This window comes from Ambystoma mexicanum, chromosome 5q (assembly GCF_040938575.1).
Source record: "Ambystoma mexicanum isolate Mex_15411 chromosome 5q, UKY_AmexF1_1, whole genome shotgun sequence".
In the NCBI taxonomy this organism is placed as follows: Eukaryota; Metazoa; Chordata; class Amphibia; order Caudata; family Ambystomatidae; genus Ambystoma; species Ambystoma mexicanum.
This window is the reverse complement of record NC_090933.1, coordinates 74,309,314-74,333,058: the sequence shown is the minus strand read 5'-3', so window position 1 is coordinate 74,333,058 and position 23,745 is coordinate 74,309,314. Positions and strand designations below refer to the sequence as shown.

General features: G+C 43.9%; 1 protein-coding gene across 3 annotated transcripts in view; it reads left to right on the top strand.

The window, feature by feature from the left end:
• Positions 1-23,745, top strand: part of GALNT1 (polypeptide N-acetylgalactosaminyltransferase 1) — a 1,063,390-nt gene that overhangs the window by 739,448 nt on the left and 300,197 nt on the right. For all 3 annotated transcript variants that reach the window (XM_069620546.1, XM_069620547.1, XM_069620548.1), the window contains exon 7: positions 22,177-22,294. In XM_069620546.1, the coding sequence (XP_069476647.1) occupies positions 22,177-22,294 (118 nt within the window). The remainder of the gene's footprint in view (positions 1-22,176; positions 22,295-23,745) is intronic.

The window sequence follows — 23,745 nt, the reverse complement described above, 5'->3', positions numbered from 1 at the left end:
ATAGTGGTATCTCAGCAATGCACATATCAATTCAAAATACTGTTCAAGACAAAATTAAAATCAAAATACCTCCGCAGCCAAACTAACTGTCATAAGAATAGTTCATGCACAATGCAACAATGAAAAGACCTATGTTGTCACTAAAAGTACATTCCTATAAAATGGATTACAATAAAGTGCTAGTGCCTCACTTTAAAATTGTGATCATATTTATGATCTTTATAATGAGAGAAAAAAATATGTTCCCTAATATTACCAATAAATCGGGGTATAATTGATTATCAAAGCATATGTCTGTACAACCTTAAATTATGTTGTCGCTTCGTTACCCAAGTGGGAATACGAATATCATTGATTTAGGATAATCAAACCTTTCCCAGTACTGAAATAATAGGTACTGAATGGACCAATACAAAGTAGAGAGCTTGTGCCCAAAGTTTGGATAATGTGACGTTTTATGGATGCCGCGCGACTTGTCTAACTGTGTCAAGATACACATGATGGAAAAAACCATTTGTGATATTTCCTAAATAGTATGCTTTTTGTATTTGATAAGTAAACAATAGAACCCCAGGTCTTAAATTCTAATATCGCTGTAAGTCACATAGTATAAGAAAATGAATACGGTAAAAAGTATGTGCATAAGAATCTGAAACCCTTGCTAAAAGGTTGTATGGGACAAAGGTAGATTCAAGGGTGTAAGAGTTGAAAAGTAAAATCAAATGAAGAGAAGAAAAATAGTTTAGTAATCAGAAAACAAGAATGCCTGTTATTATTCAAACAAACATAAGATGTCAAAATGACAAAGCAAAAATAAGAGGGAGAAAGGTACAGTCATAAAAAAGAGAAAAACTATCTAGACACCCAGAAACGTATAGAATTCCTCATCTATATTGTGCCCTTTCAGGTATTTAGTTTCAAAGTCAATGATATATTTCGTCTCTTCTTGTCTCAGTTGTTTTTCACTGTCACCTCCTCTAGGGCCGGTGTCAACCTTAAAGATACCAAAAAATGTTAGCCTTGGGATCACCATCATGGAATTCGGAGAAATGTTTAGCCATGGGTGGAATCTGCTTAGATCAAATGCTATGCATAGGCAGACATCTAGTTTTTATCGGCCATCATTGTCTTACGCTGAAACCCGAGTGCCCTTCTGGCTAACGTCATTTATTATTAAAAAAATTAAAGTTACTCTTTCTCTCCTGTTTAGCCGTTTCATTACAACAACTTCAACGGTTTTGAGGACTACTTTTGTAGACTGCAGATCTTGCCTCGACGAACTTGCACACAGCTTTGGAAGGCTGCGCCGGACCTCAGCCACAGAGTCGGGAGATTGGGGGGAGGTTCATATTTTAGTAGAAATAAGAGACTGCATATTTCCCCTTCTTACCACTTTACTCGCTAAGCTGCCTTTCCAATTCGAAATGGAAAATACACCTTTTAAATTTTGTCCTACATGCAATAAAAAATGCCCCTGGAAGGACTTGCACCGGGTGTGCAATCTCGGTCTTCCAAGGGATCACAACGAGGGCCATTGCAAAGCCTGCAAGCTCTTTAAGCCCAAAACTTTGAAGGACTGCAAGACAAAGCGCAGGTTCCACCACGCCATGCAGGCCAAAGCCGCCATGGACATGGAAGGTGCTTCCGGTGATGTCCGCGTCTTCAGTGACGACGGCGAAAGGGATCCGTCGGATTCTCACGTGCAAGCCCCTGACCCCGCCAGACAGGCCGGCAGCTCTGTTACAGGGACAACACCTGGCGGCGCAAGCACAGACACGGTCCCACACACTAAGCACACAACCCAAGGCCATAAGTCGACTTCAACACCAACAAAAAGGCCACACCCGGCGGCCAGGGTAAAGTCCACCAATTCTCTGTACTCTGAATGATCACGTTTGCCTCATGACAGGCCCCCGAAGTCAAAAGAAAATCCATCTTGGATGCTGTGTCTAAACCTACCGCCAAAAACCGACCGCCGAAAGACGCAGTGCCGGCCTGTTCACTCGCCGATGAGACAATCTACACACACATCGAAATTGGAAAAAAGCCCGACACTCGACAGACACTTCGAAATCGGATAAATCCCATTCAACATCGAAATTGTCCCATCTTGTTGAACATGTACCAGAAACACTTCTGAAGGGGCGGACTTCGAAGACCCACACTTCGAAGACCCACACTTCGAAGACCCACAAAGCCTCTAGGGAAAAGGAGACTGTTACCCAAGGGAAGGGCACAAGAACAGAGGCTACGGGACACAAAAGGCAGCCTACCTCCCACTATGGACCCAGCCATCCCCACAAATTACAGGCTTATCACAACCGTTCCCTTCATGTTAAAAATCCTTGACAGTTGCTTACTTGCAAATTCAGCATTACCTAGAGTCCAACCAATTACTCGGATTGCGTCAGTCTGGCTTCCGGCCTCAACATGAAACAGAAACTGCCCTTGTTGATCTTAAAAGTCAGATTGACGAAATTAAAGATAAGGGCAAGGCTGCCATCCTACTCCTCTTAGATCTCTCAGCAGCCTTTGACTTGGTTGACCATAAAATACTCTGCAACCACCTCTCCTCTGCCGCCCACTTTTCCCCCCCTCTGCTGTCACGTGGATACAGTCCTTCCTGGCCAATAGAACCATGAGAGTCTTCTCTCCGGTGGCAGCAGCAGTCCCTATCACTTGTGGTGTCCCACAAGGCTCATGTGTTTCACCCACCCTATACAATATCTTTACAAAGCCCCTCTTTGATAAACTGGATTGTCTCGGTGTCACCTACACAAACTATGAGGATGACACCCAGATACTCCACACCATCTCGGGCAATTACAATACTGATGTAGCCAGGATCAATGAAATCTTCTGTCATTCAGGCATGGATGGCCACACACGGTCTTTGCCTGAATTACGAGAAGACTGAACTGCTCATTGTTGGTTCACCGAACAACTTACAAAAACTAAGTCCCAACTACTCCAACATCTTAATTGATGGCAATACCATCCCGGTCACCAAAAACGTGAAAACACTTGGCTTCTATCTTGATGCCAATATTAACCTCACTAAGCAAGTCAACTCGACCGCCTCTGCCACTGCATATACTGGAAAACTAATCAGAGCCTGTAGACCATTTCTTTCCCCTAACAGTTGCCTCACGCTAGCCAGAGCTCTTATACAATCTAAGTTAGACTACTGCAACAGCCTCTACTTAGGTGCCAACCAAGCGATAATTAGTAAACTCCAAGTCCTTCAAAATAATGCGCTACGGGCAGCGCTAAACATTCCCAGGCGTGAGCACATCTCTGCCACTAGAACCACATGCAAATGGCTCACCATCCAACATAAAATCGATCTAAAAACACTCTGCCTCACTTACAAAGCTCTCAACCATCTAGCCCCCCCACCTGACTAACAAATTCACCATGAAATCTTCCATCAGAACCACGAGATCTTCCAATACCTTATGTTTCACAGTACCTAGATTTACCTCTAAAAGAGCGGAAGGCTCGAGCTTCATGGTCCTCGACTCCCAACTCTGGAACGCCCTGCCACTGAATATTAAGTCATCCAAATCCTTCCAGTCGTTCAGGAAACTTGCCATTGGGTGGCTTCTGACAAAACGTCAACCTTGAAGTTAGACTTGGCTATAAACTGTACGTATTGCACATGCTTCCTTTATGTCATTATTGGTTGCTATCACCTCCACTGTCTGTATATTCTTTATATAACTGTTGTTCAAGCTGTCCTAGTATCACTGCCTATTACCATGTACTGCGCCTTGTAACTTGTACTAAGCGCCCTTTTACTCCCGGGTCCGGAGCGCTATAGAAATAAAATAAAATAAAATAAAATAAATAAAATAAACAAACTATCCCAGGTTCCTCCATAGTGGTTTGCTGAAGATATAGACAGGGTCATGAGGCACATGTCTTTTCTGGCCAACTTTTTCGACCGTAACCCTCACGCTCTAGAAAACCTCCAGAACACACCATTCGCTAGTGGGTCAACACAGAGTCACAACTCCGTGCAAAAAGAGCACGGGCAGACACCCTACAAGCAGCCACCCCACTACAGGACCCTGGCCGCTTGAATACTTTGACCCCTACCAAAGCTTCCAGGAGACTGGAGCATATTCAGACTCGGAGAATCAGGGGGACATTGGGGAGGTGGGCCATTATTATGACGACGAGGAAGACGTTTGTCATACCATCGCCATACCATACAGACACGTCGGTGGCAGACTTGCTGGTAGATAACCAGATTCAGTTCAGTTGACATGCTTCTAAAGGCAGCTGAACACTTCCAAATAGAGATACAAGATCAACAAGTAGACAAAGATTTTTTAGAAAACATATTGGAAGACAAAAAACCAGCAACCTCATTTATCCCTTTATTGCAATCTGTGCAAAGGAGAATTCAAACATCTTGGGTAACCCGTAATTTGACACGAGCAGTAAACCCCCGCATCGAAAAGATGTTCCGTCCAGCCCCCTCCAGACTGCCTCTACATCAGGGGTCAATTAAAGCCAGACTCATTAGTTGTTACCACCACTAGGAAAATGGCGGGAACACCTTGCACGTCATCGGAGGCACCCCCGACACGGAAAGCAAAGAAAATACACTTTCGGTAGGAAGGTTGCCACCTCAGCAGCATATCAGACGAGGATTGCAAACAACACCACCTTGTCAAGCTACAACTGCCACAAATGGGATGAAATAGCCACAATAATAGCCTCCGCCCCAGAGCCATTAAAATCCCATCTCTCCCTCGCTGTGTCAGAAGGGAAAGCGGTTTCCAACTGCATTCTAAAGAACAACTTGGGTGCAGCTGATAACGCGGAGAGAATTATTGCTGAGGGCACTGTCATTAAGTGCCACGCATGGCTGCGCCAGTCTGGCTTTAAGCTGGAATCACAAGCGACTCTTCTAAACATGCCGATCAAGCCAAATGTACTATTCGGCAGGGCAGTGGAGGATGCGCTGAAAAGTGCCAAAGAGTATGACACTCTAAAGTCACTGTGCCAACTCACCAACAAACACTCGGGTCAAAGGGCCGGCTATAATTCTCGTTGCTTGAGGGGCACAATTCTCAAAGGGGATCTGGATACAACCAGGGTCAGGGTTTGTCCTGGGGTTAAAATAGAGGCCAATCCTCACCAGGCTTTCAGAGAGGCCAAAGAAGATCACACGGCAGGGGGTGATCCTCCTCGTCCAGAGGTGGATCTACACCTCCAAAGCAATGACTCATGTCACTCCAGTAGGAGGACTAATAACAAACTTCACACACGCATGGGAGGGAATCGACTCAGACAAGTGGGTGCTTTCTACTGTGGCGGCAGTTATTGCATAGAGCTGCTGGAACGACCCTCCCACCATCCTCCGCGACAAAGAACAACCATAAAGGAGGAACAGCGCATACTCCTGGAAGAGGTGAAAGCGCTGTTAAAGGACGCTGTCGAAATCGTCCCAGTGAACTAGGTAAACAAAGGAATCTATTCAATGTACTTCCTTGTGCCCAAAAAAGATCTAACAATGCGCCCTATATTAGATCTGCGCCCTACAAACACTTATATCAAGCCACAAAAATTCTGCATGACAACGCTATAGGAAGTAATCCCACTGCTAAAGCAAGGGGACTACATGGCAACCTTGGATATGAAAGATGCTTATTCATATTTCAATGTTCCCAGCGCACAGAAAATTCGTGTTTCGAGATGGCAAACCAGCACTACCAATTCAATGTGCTACCCTTCGACACAGCATCCTCTCCAAGGGTATTCACCAGGGTACTGGCGGTGGTGGCAGCGCACATGTGCAAGGAGGCGATCCCAGTGCACCCCTACCTGGACGACTGGCTGATCACGGGGGAAACGCCCCAAATTTGAAAGCAAAATATCAAAAGAACAATCCACCTTCTTTTCCAATTGGGCTTCTCAATATACGAGAAAGTCAAGCCTGGTACCAAACAAACAGTTCTTAAGAGCTGTCATAAAAACAGAGGAAGGGTTGGTCTTTCCATCAAAGTAAAGAATACAAAACATACTGCTGCAAGTACCTCTGTATTAAGCCAGTCACCAGATAAGCGTACGCAAAGCTATGCATTTGCTCTGCATGATGGCATCTTGCATTTCCCTGGTCCCACATGCACAATTGCGCATGCGCCTGATGCAGGAGTGGTTGGCGAAACAGCGTTCAGTGGGACGATCAAGTGGTTGTTTTGCCAACACTAGTACAAGCTCTACGCCGATGGACAAAGGAGAATCTGTTGAAGGGAAACCCTTTCACGACCCAGCGGTGCAAGCAGTAGTTACAACAAATTCATCACTCTGGGTGGGGCACCCTTAACCTTCATCTCACAGCACATGGTCTGTGGACTCAAATCACAGCGCAGGACCACATCAACTTGCTGGAACTTCTAGCAGCATTCAAAGTGCTACAACTTTTCGAAGTGCACATGACAAATCTGTTGGTACAGATTCTCACAGATAACACCACTGCAATGTTCTATAGCAACAAGCAGGGGGGGGGGCACATTCTCCAAATGTGGCAAAGCTAGCACAGAAAATATGGAAATGGGCACTCAAACAGGGGATGTTCGACTTCACAACATGTTCCAGGGGAACTCGACAACCTAGCAGACTCACTTAGCAGAGATCCTCTAGCTGAAGATCACAAGGGTGCAACTCGACAGAAATGTAGATCGCTTTCTCACAGTGGGGTAACCCCACGCTAGACTTGTTTGCTCCAAGAGAAAACAAGCAATGCCCAGACTTTGCATACAGGTTTCCCCAACCAGGCTCCAAGGGGAACGCCCTGTGGATGAGTTGGTCTGGGAAATTTGCTTACAGTCCCTCCCCCAGCCCCCCCCAACTCCACTAATGAGCAGCATGGTGAACAAGATTCACAGGGAACAGATGTTAATCCTAGTTGCTCCCATTTTGGCGAGACTACCTTGGTATCCATATCATATCTGTGTAAACTGGTGATGTGCGATCCGATCAAGCTCCCGTGCCCGACCAACCTGCTTTTTAGCATGGGGGGACAACCTTACACCCTCAACCTCACTCACTGAACTTGGCAGCATGGCTCCTGAGGTCATAGAGTTTGGACATCTTAATTTACCTCAGTGGTGTATGGATATCTTCAGGGATACACGTAAACCAAACACCAGACTCTGGTATTTTGACATGTGGAGAAGATTTGTAATTTGGTGTCCGTCAAAACAAACTTGATAGAATGTACTCCAACACACACTCTTCATTCCATGCTCCACTTGCTAGACTCTGGGTTAGTCTTTAACTCTAAAGGTTCACCTGGCGGCTCTGTCCCCATACACCACTTCTCACAATAAAGTGTCATGGTGGAAGAACCTGTCATTAGGGCATTCATGGAGGGAGTAAAGAGACTCCACCCTCCTATATCAAACCCACCGCCAGGCTGGGACCTCAATGTAGTACTTGCAAAACGCATGGGAACCCCTTTTGAGCCTATGCATAAGTGTAGCCTTAAACACATCACGTATAAAACGGCTTTCTCTGTGGCTATCACCTCCATAAGGAGAGTCTGCTAACTTCAAGCATTGTCTGTGCAATACCCTTTCTTTGTTATCCACAAAGATAAATTGATTTTACGAACACACCCTAGGTTTTCACTGAAGTTAATCTCTAAATTCCACTTAAACCAATCCATCGAGCTTTTTCAGAAACCAACTAGCTCAGCTGAGAATAAACTCCATACACTAGATGTAAGGAGGACAGTCCTTTACTATGTAAACACGACCAGACTGCTCAGAAAAACAGACCAACTGTCTCCGTAGCACCAGGCAGAGAAGGCGACCGCATTAAAAAAGGCCATCTCCAGATGGATAGTCGGATACATACAGCTCTGGTACTCTTTATCAAGCAAAACACTGCCATTCAAACCAAAAGATCACTCCACTAGGGGGACAGGAGCTACTCTGGCTTTTATCGCAAACTCCCGCTGGACGCCATTTGCAAAGCAGCTACATGGAGCTCAGTTCATACTTTCACTCAGCACTACTGCATTGACACACACTCTAAAACAGATACTCAGGTAGGACAAGCAGTTCTAAAACATCAATTTGCAGCTGTGCTGTCTCACAACCCACCACCTTCTCCAAAAATGACTTGCTAATCTATGCAGAGCATGTGATTTAAGCAGATTCCACAAGCCTCAGAAGGGATACATTACTCACCGTAATCGTATTTCTGATGCTTGTGTCTGCTTGGATTCACATGCACCCACCCTTCCTCCTAGAAGGTGCATGGATGTTTTTTCTGGGCTTTATCTGATATATTCTGCTTTACTACACCTGTAATCACGCTACACTTCATACAACCTCATGTCAGAAACAAAACAATCTGAGGGACCTTGACGCGTGAATGACCATAGGTACAGTGGACGTCACACTAGGGATAGTATTACTGCCACGCCCTGTCGACGTCCCTTTTCGAGGTTTCGAAAACAACTGTAATACTCTGCAGCTTCCACTAGACGGCGGCCTATACATAGCATGTGAAGCATCAGAAATACAATTACAGTGAGTAATGTATCATATATATATCTCTGAGAAAAAACACAGTACCCACCACTTGGCAGGTGAGCCGCACTCCGGGTCACAGAATGCAGCAGAAATCAAAGACCTGGCCAAGAGAAAATAATTTGGTACATGTTTTATTTGCATAACATAGCATGCATGGAGAAACGGGGGGAAAAAAGTAAAACGATTCTTGCTCGCAGAGCACTTGATCACACTAAGGCAGCAGCAGTATAGTGACTGTTTAAAATGGGTTCTGAGTCCCTCTAACATCTTGATGTAGGATACTGAGGTGAGGTCTATAACAGTCAACATGGCAGACATCTTATAGTGTATCCAGCCCAACAGTAATTCAAATAGGTATTAAACAATTGCCTCAACAATGCACTCCCTTTGGACATCGAAACAATGCTCAAATCACAATGAAAGAAAATTGTGAAAACACTGCAATTCATCAAAAGTGCATTTTGAGGAAAACATACACAGATAATTAAGTGTCAAAATATTCATGGCCACATCGAGTTGAGACAATATATATTAAGCAGCATGAACCGCAAAAACACACAGCATACAACAATCAATAAAACCAAATAAAGTGCAAGTGCATGAACAGTGAGTTTACAGTGGTGACACTGAAGCACCTAAATTAAAGAATAGAGCATATTCGTAAGGCACATACACATAGTCAGTACAGTGTAAACATGTTCTTGTTCATATGATGATAAATCAAAATCAGTCAAGCGAACTATGCACACAGCATTCCACACCGCCTAATCAATAAAACGGAGTAAAGTGTATATGCATTCGGAATACAAGATGTTCTAATGGAGCACAAATGAATTAGGCCAAAGTGACCCAAATATTATCCCCCCCCCCCCTGATGTGTTGACTACATAGTTGGTTAGTCCAACAACCAGAAGGGGAGCTCCAAGCCCAGTTGTGCAAGAGATATTCAAAGAAAAGCATCAATAATGATGCTAAATCAAGGCCCCAACAGCAACAATTACCAAAGGTGAGAGCCAAATAAATGCTAGTGCAAAGCGCAACAGTGGACTGACCTACAGTGAGGTACGGAATAAAGCCCAAGTGGGAATCGCATAATCTGCCAAATAAGCAACAACCAGTATACAAACTGGTACTCAAAGTGCTGCGTGCTAGCTGGATAGAAAAACAGGGCAGGAGAGCTAAAGGGCATGCACTCTAGTGCCACAGCAAGTGATGCACTGCACTGCCAGGAGGATGAAAGACGGAAGTGAGGGTACATGAACAGTACAATCAAACCCCAAAATGACTACAACCGATTGCCAAGAGGAAATGGGTCTACCTGCTCTCGCGGTGCCACAAACACTGGATGTTACGGTGAGAAACCAATGAAAAATAAATAAGTGTTGGAATTCTGCCTGAAACACAATGCTTTTCTATTTGATGGAAAATACTATCAACAATTTTGTGGAACTGCCATGGGGGCAATCTTTGCGCTCTGTATGCAAATCTGTATATGAGGGTGTGGGAAAAAGAAATCTGGAATGCTGAGGATATCTCAAATTACACCGAAAATACAGCTTTGGACTCGATACATAGATGATCTTTTTATCATATGGGATGGAACACCCAAAGAATGGGTAGCTTTTGTATCAATAATCAATAATAACACTAACAACATCAAGTTCACAGAACAACATCACAATGAAAGGAACATATATTTAGATGTGGACAATAAATTACAAAGCAAAATGCACAGGAAAGAAACGAGCACGAATGCTGTATTACATGCCAAGAGTGAACACCCGAAAAGTGGAGTATACCCTATGGGGAGTTCGTAAGGATTAAAATGGATTGTTCAGAAGAAAGTGAATGTCTAAAATGGTCCCAGGAGACTGCAAACAGATTTAGAGAAAGGAAATATCCAAAACATGTGATAGATAAAGTGTATTGAAAAGCAAAGGAACTGATGGGAAGAGGATCTATTAACAGCCAAGGCAAAGAATGTGGAGAAAGAGAGAAAAAAGACTCCATATGGTTTTTAAGTATGTATGACCAACAATCAGGAGAGAGAAAAAGATTTTGGACAGACACTGGGGAATCTTGAAAAAGGACAAGGACATTTAAGACATTGTAGTCAGAGCAACTTGCAGGAAGCAGTTATCAATAAGAAATCTACTGGTCCCAAGCTTTCTACCATTGAAAAACACCAGAAAAGATTGGTTGCTGTGAGAAACCTGAAGGTGTCTCACCGTTCATCCTGGTAGCCAGGAAACTGCCATCGTTTTTGGATCCAGTTCCTGGGGGTGGAACAGTGCGGAAGGATCACCTGGATGAGGGGTCTTCGGGGAGTGGAAATGGGACACCGGATGGTGAGACGCAGTATCCCCTTCCCTGTAACATGTTTTCCCCATCCTAGGAACTTCACTCCCCCTCCCCCCCACCCTTTCCCAACACAAACACTTTCTCACGGACTGCTCACCATGAGCGACAACGTGCTAACACCACAGCTGTATACCTGACATGTCCCAATACAATGGTCAGGCAATTACTGATCATTACACACACCGGACTTCCATCACTCTTCCCCAAAAGGATAAAAGGTGGAGCATGAAAGCCCAATCTGAGCGAGGCAAAGCACACGTGGAAACAGCAGTTCCAAAATGGCAGTTTAATACGAGGAGAAAGACGGCGAGACCACAGAGGGTTGCAAGGAGGGAAGTGCCCTTGACTTTCATGAACCTTGGAAAGTAAGAAACCTAAGACCGGGCACTAAAGTTGATCAAACCTGTATGGTGTTGGAGGTACCTGGCGCTCTACTGCGTCGATAACCAAGGCTCGGAGGAGCGATTGCCACTGTGGTACTGTCCTTGGCTCCTACAACACAGCAGCGTCAGTAAAGACAGCACAGCCGGTGAGTCGCAGAGACTGATACACCATACCAGCCTGTGTTTTGAACCAAAGTTACAAACAGCAACATTGTATGAAGAAATCTAAAGAGAACAGTTTATGAGACGTATATGACGAGTGACGTGAATATAATTGGAACCCAAAGGAGTGACTGAACTTTGGGAGGCCAAGAAAAAATACCAGTGGTCCGGCGCCACGTGGGTGCTCATTCAAAAGTCTGTTAGGTATTCAACTGATACGAAGTGTGAGAAAAGAGAATCTTGAGGTCGAAGTGATCCTGCAACGTGTCAAGCTAAACACTGTGCACATTCAAATGTCTTCGATAGTTTAATGTACACTGAAATTGGTCCGAGCTCAGCTGAGGGAAACTAATTGGGTAAAAGAAAGGGATCTGAGTCTGGCTGTGGGGGATCCGGGGTGCACACCCACATTGAATACTTGTAAGAAAAAAATTACTTTTGCATATTATTTTTGTACATCATGCCCTCTGCATCAAGAGACTTTTAAGAAGTAAAGAGACTTGGACACAGAAGGTCCTGATGCTGGTAATGGAACTGTATCCTCGTGCTACAGAAGCCAGAGTGTGTGCTTTGCTCGAGTGAACTTCCTTTCCCCGTGCTGAAAACGTGGGGAAGGGAGGCCAGCGGCCCGAACATCCTGACATATCATTTTGTGAACACTTCTTTCTTTTTCATGAACACTACCCCACACTATTTGTAAATTAGTGGTAAGGATTGGCAATAGGTTTTGTAGTATAGGCCCTTTTATTTTGACAAGACTTCACAAGGACTGCATTAATTGATGGTTGTAGCTTGCTCCCATTTGTAGATTTAGGCTTAATAAGCATTTATCACACCCTTGTGAAAGTTCATTAGACACCCTTAAACTGTGGTCACGTTTGTCTCCCTTACTATTGATGCCATACCTTCCTTATATTGACCACAAGAAGAATGGCATTCATGAAATGCCAAAAGTGTAAAGCCTGCGGACATGGAATTAATACAACAGAATATGCGCACCCACGGACAGGCATCAAAGTAAAAATCAAACACCTAACATGCAACAGCACACATGTAATTTATGTGATAAAATGTGGATGCAACAAATAGTATATAGGAAGTACAAAACTGATGTCAAAATTCAGAATACTGCAGCACCTCGGAGCAATTAAACACTTTTCCTAGCCTCTTGCGAAACATTTTGATGAAAAATATGCAGGGTGTATACATTCCTTAGAATATTTTATTATATATCAGGTGGCACAACACCCTAGAGGAGACCGAGAATTAGAATGGAGGCAAAAAGCATCCAGACTTATTGTGGACATTAATATGAAAATACCTTACGGACATAACCTGGATGAAGAACTATTTACATTTATAGGAACAGGTTAAGATGCTATGACTAACGTAGGACATTAGAACACAGAATGGATGGGATGACAATGCTCCAATTGGACTCTGTAGAAGTGATTGTTTTTAAACAAAGAAATTGGAAAATCTTTCTTTTTTTAATAAAATTGTAAAATTGTTTGAGTTTGTTGACCTGCATACACACATTACGTACTTTGACCAAGTGTGCATTGAAAGCATAAAATAAGAGTTCTAAATGCCAAGGCAGTTTGGACAGAGCAACATCACCCACTTGCATTAGAAAATATAATTCGTCTTGGAAGGGTTTATGATAAAAATACAACCAGTAAGAAAAATGGAGGCACTATGCACTTTGAGAGAAATTGTGGATACTGTTTGTATTAACAAAACGGAATTCTCAAGTTTTCACTATTCACATTACAAATGTCAGTACCTGTACGTGACTTAACGGAAAAACTGGGTTACTGCTAGAAAATGTAAGCAACAAAGCACTTTAAAATACATTGAATGCACTGATAACGCATGATGGGTTAAATCAATAAAATGATGACCCAGTGACAAAATGCTACTTGGAATACAAACCAGGATAGATATGTGAGAAGTGGGTGGTTGCGCACAGACACTGGCATGCACGGAAACAATCAAATGGATAAAAAGAGAAGGTCCGAATGATGGGTGGTGCATGAGAAAAGGGACTAGGAAAAGAAAAAAAGCAATGGAACAACATGGGTGTTAAAAAAACTGGAATGTATTATGGGGAAGATGGTAAAACAAGTCAGTTTTATTGTGCAAGAATCGATATTTTATGATGGAATAAAGCAAATAAAATGTCCTAAAGAACTGGTGTCCCGTGTGGCTATCTATGTATAATGGTAACAGACTTGCTAAATTGATAATTAAATTTGTACAAACAGTCCGCCACATAATGCCCACCCAATATGTGGAAGCAATATAAAGATTATAACATTGGGGCAGTTTTATTTAGAAGATTGGTAAAGATTGGCTATACATTCATAAAGAAACAATCCCTTTCAAAATGGCCGCACTGATGGCATAGAGTACCCTATTATCACCTGATTGCCAGGGGAGGGGCTAAATGTGACGCTCTGTTTGGCTTTTTAAAACGGTAAACGAGTCAATGACTAAAGTACTATAGCTTGAAGAAGCTAAAATATAGAGTAGAATGTGTGATGTTTTTAACCTGGATGGTTGAGGGAATTCTTGTTCTCGGGGTCACCATGGTTATCATTTACATTTCTCAGTGAAGTACATAGACTCAATACGTTTTTCCAACAGTTCCATTCGCATTTTGTTAGGCTAATGTGACATTCATCCTCCATTCCAGAGACCAGAACAGGGGATAACGACCCAGCAAGTTATCGGCCCAAGCAAAGTGGATCTGTGTGCGCCCTGATGCCTGCAGGCTTTGGTGCGTTATAAATAAATAACAAGGGCTCCGGACCATTATCCTCTCTTGCAGCCCCTGCAATGGGGGATAAAGACCATTAGCACACCGGGTTCCCAAAAAATAGATTTTTCTTCCTTCAGCGGGACGCCGTAGGAAGGAAAATCTTTTTCCAAGATAGCCACCATGGAAAGAGACGGCGGGGCTCCGTACAGACCACGTCTTCCCTTTCCATGGCAGTCTGCAGAAGGCGAAGTCCAATTCCTATGACCATATTACCACAAGCACATTTTATTTCCCTTTCAAAGCTATCCTACTTTAGAATAACTTTACCACATAGCCGGTCCAAGGTGGACATGGCCACTTTAACAGCATTTTCTGTCCCTCGCGTTCATAGCCAGTAGCCAGATTGTCCGGGTCATGACCTTATACCATCACCCGGAAAGTCTGGCAACTGCCCATGGCCACAGGCTGTACCTCAGTCACCAAAGATAGATCACTATTTTTGGTACCTACATTATGACACTTGCCAAAAAATAAAACACAGGCACATTTGCAAAACCATGCTTTAAGGTACTTGCCAATGCTCCGTACATGAGTTTGCTTGAAATCTGCCCATGTTTTATTTTTTCCAAGTGTCAAAATGTATGTACATACAATAGTCATAACTTAGCCCCCACTTAACAAATTCCATTGTCTCTACACAATCATTGAAGGTTGGGTCTATAATCTTTCTGAAAACACTTGTGCACATTTGTCAAACAGCAACAAAGTTATAAGCTATCTAAACATGTTGAGACCACCGCCCCCTCTAATTTAGGCCCCTCTTGAGAAAATCCCAACAAACTTTACGAAAACATTTATAGCTAGATTTAAAATAGTTTGCTAACTTTTGTGCAGATTCATCAAATGGCACCCCATTTATAAGCCTTTACAATATTTTGGGATCCCGCTCTAAATGTGTTCCCCCTTGACAAAACAGCTCCACACTTTCCAAAACCATTCAGAATCAAGTCTAGAATAACATTCCACAATTTCTGTTTAATTGAGTGGCGCCAAAGATGTAAGCCATCCAAGTAATGCAGAAATAGACACAGATGTTCCTGAACATCTAAAGTGTTCGCGAACATCACAGTGCTGTCCTCGAACATCCAGGCTGTTCGCAGGCTTTTCGGGTGAAAACCACCTGTTTTTTTTGGCTTCTTGCGGATATATCCCATCCTCATCGCCCCTTACCTCCCCAGAAATTGTTTGATAAGTTTGCCAAGTGCAATATTTTGTTTTATTTATATTTTTCTACCGCGGTGTCCGCGAATCCAACATGGCGGGTGTTTCCAAAAATCTGACACACTTATCGCTTTTCACCATCCAATCAGGGGGCACGTCTGATGTCTGCGGACATCACGTCGCCTTCTAGGCCAATCGGATGCTGCCTGCGGACCGAACAGGGAAATGGGTCCGCTGAGCCATATATCACTAATTTGTTGGACCTACTTTTTGGTTTTGAAAAAAAACTACACAATGGCTTTACACCAAATTGACAAAAGCACGCTTTCTGGACCAAGCCGATGCTGATGGTGCAAATTTGTTGAAAATCCATTCACCGGTTTGGGCTGTAAGCGTGAGCAATATTTTTTTCCATTACTTCTATGAAAAGTGTCGAACAGCAGAGCCGGAGTTGAGAGTAGTGACGTGTTGCAGGTTGTCACATTTGAAAGACTTCCGTGCAGGGATACAGGCTTGATGTACTCCGTGCAGAAGTGGTTGAGGGACCCGAGAGTGGGCAAAGGTGGTAGGGGGAGGTGGCAAGGTAGCCAGAGAGGAGGAGCAAGGAGGTGGTGGAGAAGCCTGAGATCGGAGTAGCAGGAGAAGGAAGGAAGGAAGTTAATAGGCGTCTCTCGTCTCGCATCTTATTGAAAATGAGATTGGGCTGAGGGCCCTGGACCAAGACGGTGACATTAATGATGTTTTTGGAGGTGTGGAAGGGGGCCAAGAGGGCCTCCCACCAAGTGCCATTAATGGGAGAGGATGAAAAAGGAGAGAGAAGAGGTCAAATGCTGGGTCCATAGGTCTGGAGAGGGAAAGACGGGGTAGGTTGGTGAGGGTTTGTGTGAAGGAAGCACTGATGTAGGTATCAGCGATGGGGAAGCTTGGTTTGGAGACCAGGCTGTCACTCTTGAAATTGTTCCTTCCCGACTTAGTGAGCGGGAATAGGATAGGAGATAGGGTGGCAGTTGGAGATGATGGGGGAGACGGAAAACACCATGGAGGGTGAGAGGAGGCGGGAGCAAAAGAAAGAGGGGGGATGCACAGCTCAGTGCCTCATAGCTCTGGATACGCAGAGGGTTCGGGGGGGTCCACACAGGGTACGCACAGAAGGAACAGACAGGTACACAATGCAAAACACCCAGATTTGAAATTCCTAAAAAAGGGAAAAAGGCCTAGTTTGTAAACGCAGCAGCAATGTGCGAGAATGTGACTTTTCACAGGAAAGAGTGGGAAGGCTAAACAATGCTGTTTACAGGGATGTTTGTGTTGTGCGGTAAGGAATATATAGGGGTGGTCTGTTTAGTGGGGTGCAGTGAATGTTTCCACCCCTCCCCCCGACCGAACCTACCTGGTCAGTCTCAGCAGGTTGATGGTTGCAGGCTTTCTGCATCCCTGGCTGACACAGGCGCACACAATCTGGAACTGCTTCAGAAGCAGCCCTTTGCCTAGGAGCCGTTTGCCGCAGGGGGCTGCAACAGGCAGTGGGCTGCCCTAGAAGGGTCAAGAAAAAATGGCTGGTTGCCACTCGGAGACTCTGTTGGGGTGGAACTGTGGCGGGCTAAAGGGTAGCAGGAAGCGGGAGGAGGAAGGTGCAGGGGAGAGGGGACAGCACAGCGTGCGTCGAAGAGACCATGATAAATTAACAAAATGCCACAAATGGGGTCGCAGGCCTCAGGAGATGCTCCTCACCTCAAGGTGTTCAGCAGCGAGTGTACAATCCCCCAAACCAATCCTCTTTTCAAAGCCGTCAACAAAGAGGGTTTAGGAGAGGTAAAGATCATGCCAGAGTTTTAGCCTCTAGAGGCTCAACTACCCCCGCCAGCAAATGAGGCTCCAGTTCAGATACCATCCCACCCTTTCCTAGTACGGGAGGGGGTCGCCTTACATCTTTAACCCACACATGGGAGGTGGATAGCATCAGAATGCTCGGTGCTAATGACTGGCCAAGGGTTATTCAGTAGAATTCCTAGAAACACCTCGCCACCATCATCCTCCTCGATCGAGATGATCATTGTCAGAACAGCGCTTGATTTTAGAAGAAGTGTTGATACTTCTACTGAAGGGAGCAAAAGAGCTGGTTCCACCTCAGGAAGAAAACCAAGGTATTAATTCAGTGTTCTTCTTTGTTCCAAAGAAAGATCTTACAATGTGCCCAGTCCTTAGACCTGCGCCCTGCAAACGCGTATGTCAAGCCACAAACATTCAGGATGACAACGATGCAGGAAGTAACTTTCTCTGTTGAAACAGGGTATTGCCTGGCACCATAAGACATGAAAGATGCATACTTTCATATTTCAATGTTGCTTGCAAACACAAAATACCTAAGATTCAAAGTGGGGGACAAGCACTACCAATTCAAAGTGCTACCATTCAGCATAGCCTCAGCACCACAAGTGTTTACAAAGTCCTTGCAGTGGTGGCTGCACACCTACGGAGGAAGTCCCTTCAGTGTGTCCTTACCTAGATGACTGGCTAATAACCGGAGAAACATCTAATTTGTGTCAGCAAAATACTATATCTGCTGTTTCAATTGGGCTTCACACTCAACGCGAAAGTCAAGGACTGTAGTGCCCAGTCGGGTAAAACAATTTCTAGGGGCACTAATTTGAACAGAAGATGGCCTAGCCTTCCCCTCCAATGAGAGAGTACAAAACATGCTGTTTCAAATCCCTCAATGCATAGACTGTCATCAGGTAACCGTGCAAAAGGCCATTCACCGTCTGGGAATGATGGCTTCCTGAATTTACCTTGTGCTGCATACCTTGCATATGTCCAAAGCAAGAATGGCTGACAAAACAATGGTCGCAAGCAAGCGGTCAGTGGGACGATCCAGTGGTGGTTTTGTATCCTCATCTTCTATCTCTTAAGTGGTGAACAAAGGAAAACCTTATAAAAGGCAGGCCGTTAAACACCCCAGCAATCTAGGCCAAGCTCACTACAGACTCCTCTATCAGGGTGTTCTATCAGGGTGTCAGGCTCCCTTTCTCTAACTCTGCGCACAAGGTGTGGACACAAGCATTAACCGAGAAACACATCAACCTTCTAGAATTGCTAGCAGTCTTTAACACTCTACAAGCATTCAAACAGTTAGCAGAGAAGACAGTGCTCATACTAACAGACAGCACCACATCCATGTTCTACATAAACAAGCAGGGAACACACTCCCCAGGGCTGTCCAAACTAGCCCAGAAGGTTTGGCTGTGGGCACTAAAACGCATTTCTCTTCTGGCACAACATGTTCCAGACTAACACAATTCTCTAGCAGACTTACTAAGCAGAAGTGCAGAACTATCATTGGAACATGAATGACAGTTTAATGCAGACATTCTACACCGCGTCTTCACACACTGGGGTTTTCTGGACTTAGACCTCTTTGCTACACAAGAAAACGCACAATGCCACGACTACACATCCAGGTTTTCCCAGACAAAATCCAAGGGGGACACTATGTTAATGGACTGGTCATGGAAATTTGCGTATGCTTTCCCCCCCCTCCCCCAAACTCCATTTCTCAACAGGATATTCCACAAACTGGACCGGGAACAAGTAACCCAGTTCATGATAATTCCTATGTAGGTGCGGCAAACATGATTTCCACACCTGATCTTAGCAGCTTGGCAACTGAGGTCATAGTTTGGTCATCTAAACCTAAACCAAATGTGTATAGACATTCTAAAGGAAGCACACAAGCCTAATACAAGACACTGCTATTTTAACAAATGGAAATGTTTTTTCTTATGGTTGAACGTGCGTACCATCAATCAAATTGACTGTTCACCTTCACATATACCATTTACTATATCTTTTGGACTGTGGCTTAGTCTTCAATTCCTTACCAGTGCATCTAGGTGCTCTCTCAGCCTACACAGGCCTCGCAAATTCTAAGAGAAATGCACTTGCCCCAAGGTGACTGGTGACGTTTTTACCAGTGCTTTTTGTAAAATGGTGCGTGTCACCATGAGCACACTTCATATTTGGTGAAACGCTGTCGAGCATGCACAGTGAAACATTTATTTGCCATTTACTGCAAACAGTGTGTTTGCAGTATATGAAAAATAAGTTTATAACATCCCCATACTCGCCAGCAAGGTCGTGCATAATCCAAATGGTACTCTCCCTTCGTAAAAAATACTCTACAATGCTAGTGGGCTAGTAGATTTTGCGAGCCCTGCTACACAACATGACAAAGTAAAGTTTAATGGTGGAAGGTGCCTGTAGTGAAAGCATTCATGGAGGGTGTTAAAAAGTTATACCCACCAGTTTCAAATCCAAATCTTGGCTGGGACTTAATTATTGTGCTTACAAAGTTCATAGGGGCCCGTTAGAGCCAATGCACAAAGCCAGTCTTAAACATCTAACATAGAAAACTGTTTTCCTTGTTGCTATCACATCAATAAGGAGAATTGGTGAATTACAGGCACTTTCAGTCCAAGATCCCTTTGCCATTATTCATAAGGACAAGGTGGTACTACGCACACATCTGTTTTCTACAAAATTCATCTCCAAGTTCCACTTAAACCAATCCATATTACGTCCTGCTTTTTTCAAAACCCAAAGAATGCGGCATAGAAAAGCCTACATTCCCGGAGGGCTATCCTTTATTACCTTCAAAAGACATAACCACTCGGATGCATCCAACTTTGTTATTCTCTTGCCAAGAGAATGTTGCCCTTCAAGCCCAAAGCGCGCACAATTCTGGGCACGGGGGCTACTCTAGCTTTCATAGCAAATGTGCCCTTAGATGCCATTTGCAAAGCTGCCACATGGAGTTCCGTTCATACCTTCACACAACATTACTGTTTAGATGCACATTCTAAAGATGACACACAGGTGGGCCAAGCAGTGTTAAAACATATTTTTGCCACTTAACCTTCAAAAAACCAACCACCTTCTCCAAGTACCGCTCATTAATCTATGCAAAGCAGGTGATTCTAAACAAATCCACAAGCTTCAGAAGGCATAGGTTGCTTACCGTAATAGTATTTCTGATGCTTGTACCTGCTTAGGTTCACATTCACCCACCCTTTCTCCCCTCTTGGATTTGAAGGTTCTAGGGCAAATCATAGAGTTTCACACCTTATACGCATACTCTCCACGCACACACTTCATACTCCCTCATATGAGAAATAAAACAATCTGAGGGACCTCAACGTGTGAGGGATCATGCATACAGTAGACTTCACACTAGGGTCCATATTACAAACACGCCCGGTCAACGTCCCTTTGTGAACTTCGAATACATGTGCAATTCTCTGTGCCTAGCACTAGATGTCAGTCTATGCAAACCATGTGAATCTAAGTAGATAAAAGCATCAGAAATACCATTATTGTAAGTAATGTATATAGTGTGTGTGTGTGTGTACACATCTACATAAACTGGGTATATAAATGGAGACAGAGGATGCAATAGAGATGGAGAGGATGACCGTGGCAAAGTCAGAAAGCAAAAATGGGATTTGATTGCAGAGCCATCGTAAGTGTGTGGAGACCAGGCCATGTTGTACCCTGTTAAACCATTTCATGCCTTACAATACATGGCTTTGTGATTGTTTGGCCACTCACCAACGTGCTCTTCCACCTTCTACTACACAGACTAGTCGCTCTGACACTGCAGACAAATGCCAGCTGTTACTCCCTTGCACACGATTCAAATCCTACACCTCTCCCACCAGCTTTCCACAATGCAAACAAGAATACTATCACTCCTCCTCGCTCGGCAGGCATAGTTAGTAGCAAACCTACCAGGATACATACACCTGGTGCTTCCATCTAGATACTTAGCCCAAATTCCCTCACCACAACTCAGCTGGAAGTATACTAGCACACAGAACACAGCTTCCTCCGGTCTGCAATCACCTGTATTATGTGTTTTACATATTGTGTCTCCTTTTCAAATAACCTCCCCTCCCTTACAGTGTCTATGTCCAAGAGACTGCAATAAAAATGGCACAAGTTGCGTGATACAAGGCCACTTCACATTACTTTTGCAAGGGATTGAAAATGTGAACCTTGTTTTATTGTGATGTTAACATTTGTAAATATGTATGAATTAACAAAATAAAAGTATATAAAACTTATTACAAACCTGCGGCAGCGTGCCATATTTTTGTAGTCCTTTTCTTTCTGAAACGATAAAACATGTTGAAAGTGATGTGGTGGTTACAAAAATAAGGAAAACCAAATGAAGTAATGTCATTTTTTATTGGGGTCATGTTTGAATCGGTGTTCCTTAAGCAATGACTTACAATGAGAGAAATCCATCACTGAGAACTGTACACAAGTCAAATAGCTTATTCTTTGTGATGGAACCAGCTCCAAAGGACCCTAATCTTTTTTGCTCTTGCATATCAGGGGAGGCTATCATCTGTGACGCCATTCGGATCTTGGGCATATAGACAGTCTTGCACCAAATGATGGGCAAATCTGCTCCAAGTGAGAGAACCAAAACGTAATTTGGCCTTCTTGAGTGCCTCAATGAGATTTAAAGCTCTATACGTTTCTAGGCGTTTCTGCAAGCACCACTGTCCTATGCCATTTATAATTTTCAAGACACCTACATAATCTTTTGTAAAACGAATCTGAGTAATCGTAAAATACTTGTTTGTATGTTTATTAATATACCTTTATACTGATGCTGTATCTTCTTCTGGAATGTGCCCTTATATTGTATTGAATTTTCTCTTAGGACTCCAACGATGGCAGGCGGTCTTTTCTCAATAGACCGAGATTACTTTCAAGAAATTGGAACGTACGATGCTGGAATGGATATATGGGGAGGAGAAAACCTTGAAATTTCTTTCAGGGTGAGCATACCTTTTCCTTGGTTATGCATTTACACATCTGTTAGGGTGGTGATGTGGTAGAGTGGATTGGTAATAAGCTATTCCTTTACCCAAGTCCATGTTCTTGAGAGCACAGTAAATTACTATTTTGCTAGTAGGAAAAAGTGGTAAAGAAGCAAGTTAATTTACGAGTTACCTGTGTTACATCACCAGATTTTCAGAGTCCACTACATCCTTAGCCCGGTATTCACTCACTGTAGCTGCACAAGAAGGCGTCAATGTGATTCAAGGTCTTCACCCGAGCCCGCTCCTCCAAAAGACAGTCCTTTTTTGGCCGCTCAGTAGGATCCTCTTAAGGGTGGATTGTGTCCCATCTGGGGGTTTCACCCACAGGAGCCCTCTGTGCCACACTACCGCCATGCCCTAATCAAAGCAAACATGCCTGCTGCCTCCCCTGCCCCCCATGCTCCCTGCACGTGCGTTTCTTGCTCCCCTGATGGCAGGGTTCTTCTGTCTGGTGAATTTCATTTCCCGAACCACCCTTGGAGCTGCTCACCTGCTCCTTGCCCTCTGCAGACACAGCCCTGACCACCTTCACCCCACCTCACCCCCGAAAACACACACAAGCTTACCTGCTCCCTCATGCCGTCCATCTTCCAGGCTGTTTCCTGTTCCATTAGTCGACCATTTAGATGGCGTTTCCTGGGTGGTCTTCTTTTAATAACAGCACAGGAAACTTGCACTAAAGACCAAATACTGTCAGTGTTTTTGAAGAGAGCATTTTTCGAGCCTTATGTAAAGGGTTGGATGGATGAGAAATGATTACAAAATGGGTGCACCTTGCTTAACACATTTAAAAGGTGGACCTCAGAATTGGGTGATGTGGTTGTAGTGTGCAGGTAGGTTTGTTTTCTTTTTAATTTTGTATTTTGCTACCATTGGTACTATGGTGGGCGCTGATGGACAAGCCTAAATCAACCTGCTAAGAAACCCATTGTAAGTCTGTAGCCTTTAAAAAACAAATGTAAGAAACGCATGTCAGCTGTTGACTTTTTAAAATATCTATTGAACAAGAATTATCAATCTATCTGTACTGATGATCCCTAATAATGGTGAAACCAGGTATGATATGATAGGTTATTTATAACGCGCTTAATACCCAGAGGTTTCTAAACGTGGACCCGGGGATCGAACCTGTGTTGCTCCATGTCGCCTTGCTTCCAAGGCGAGCACATTGTCGCTGAGCTATCCTCCCTATGTAGTTGTCCTGGCAGTCATGGGTTTGTTTAAGCTATGTTTAAAGTAGCACTGCCCTCTTAGACCAAGACAATTTCCTGCAAAAAAAGTTTGCATTTGAGCTAATTAGCATACCCACAATACCTTATTGTTGTGGCTCAGAACTGGAGGTGAACTTCCAGTGATGGCTCAAATGCACTTTCCCAAAATAAATATATCCGCCATCGTAGTCGGAC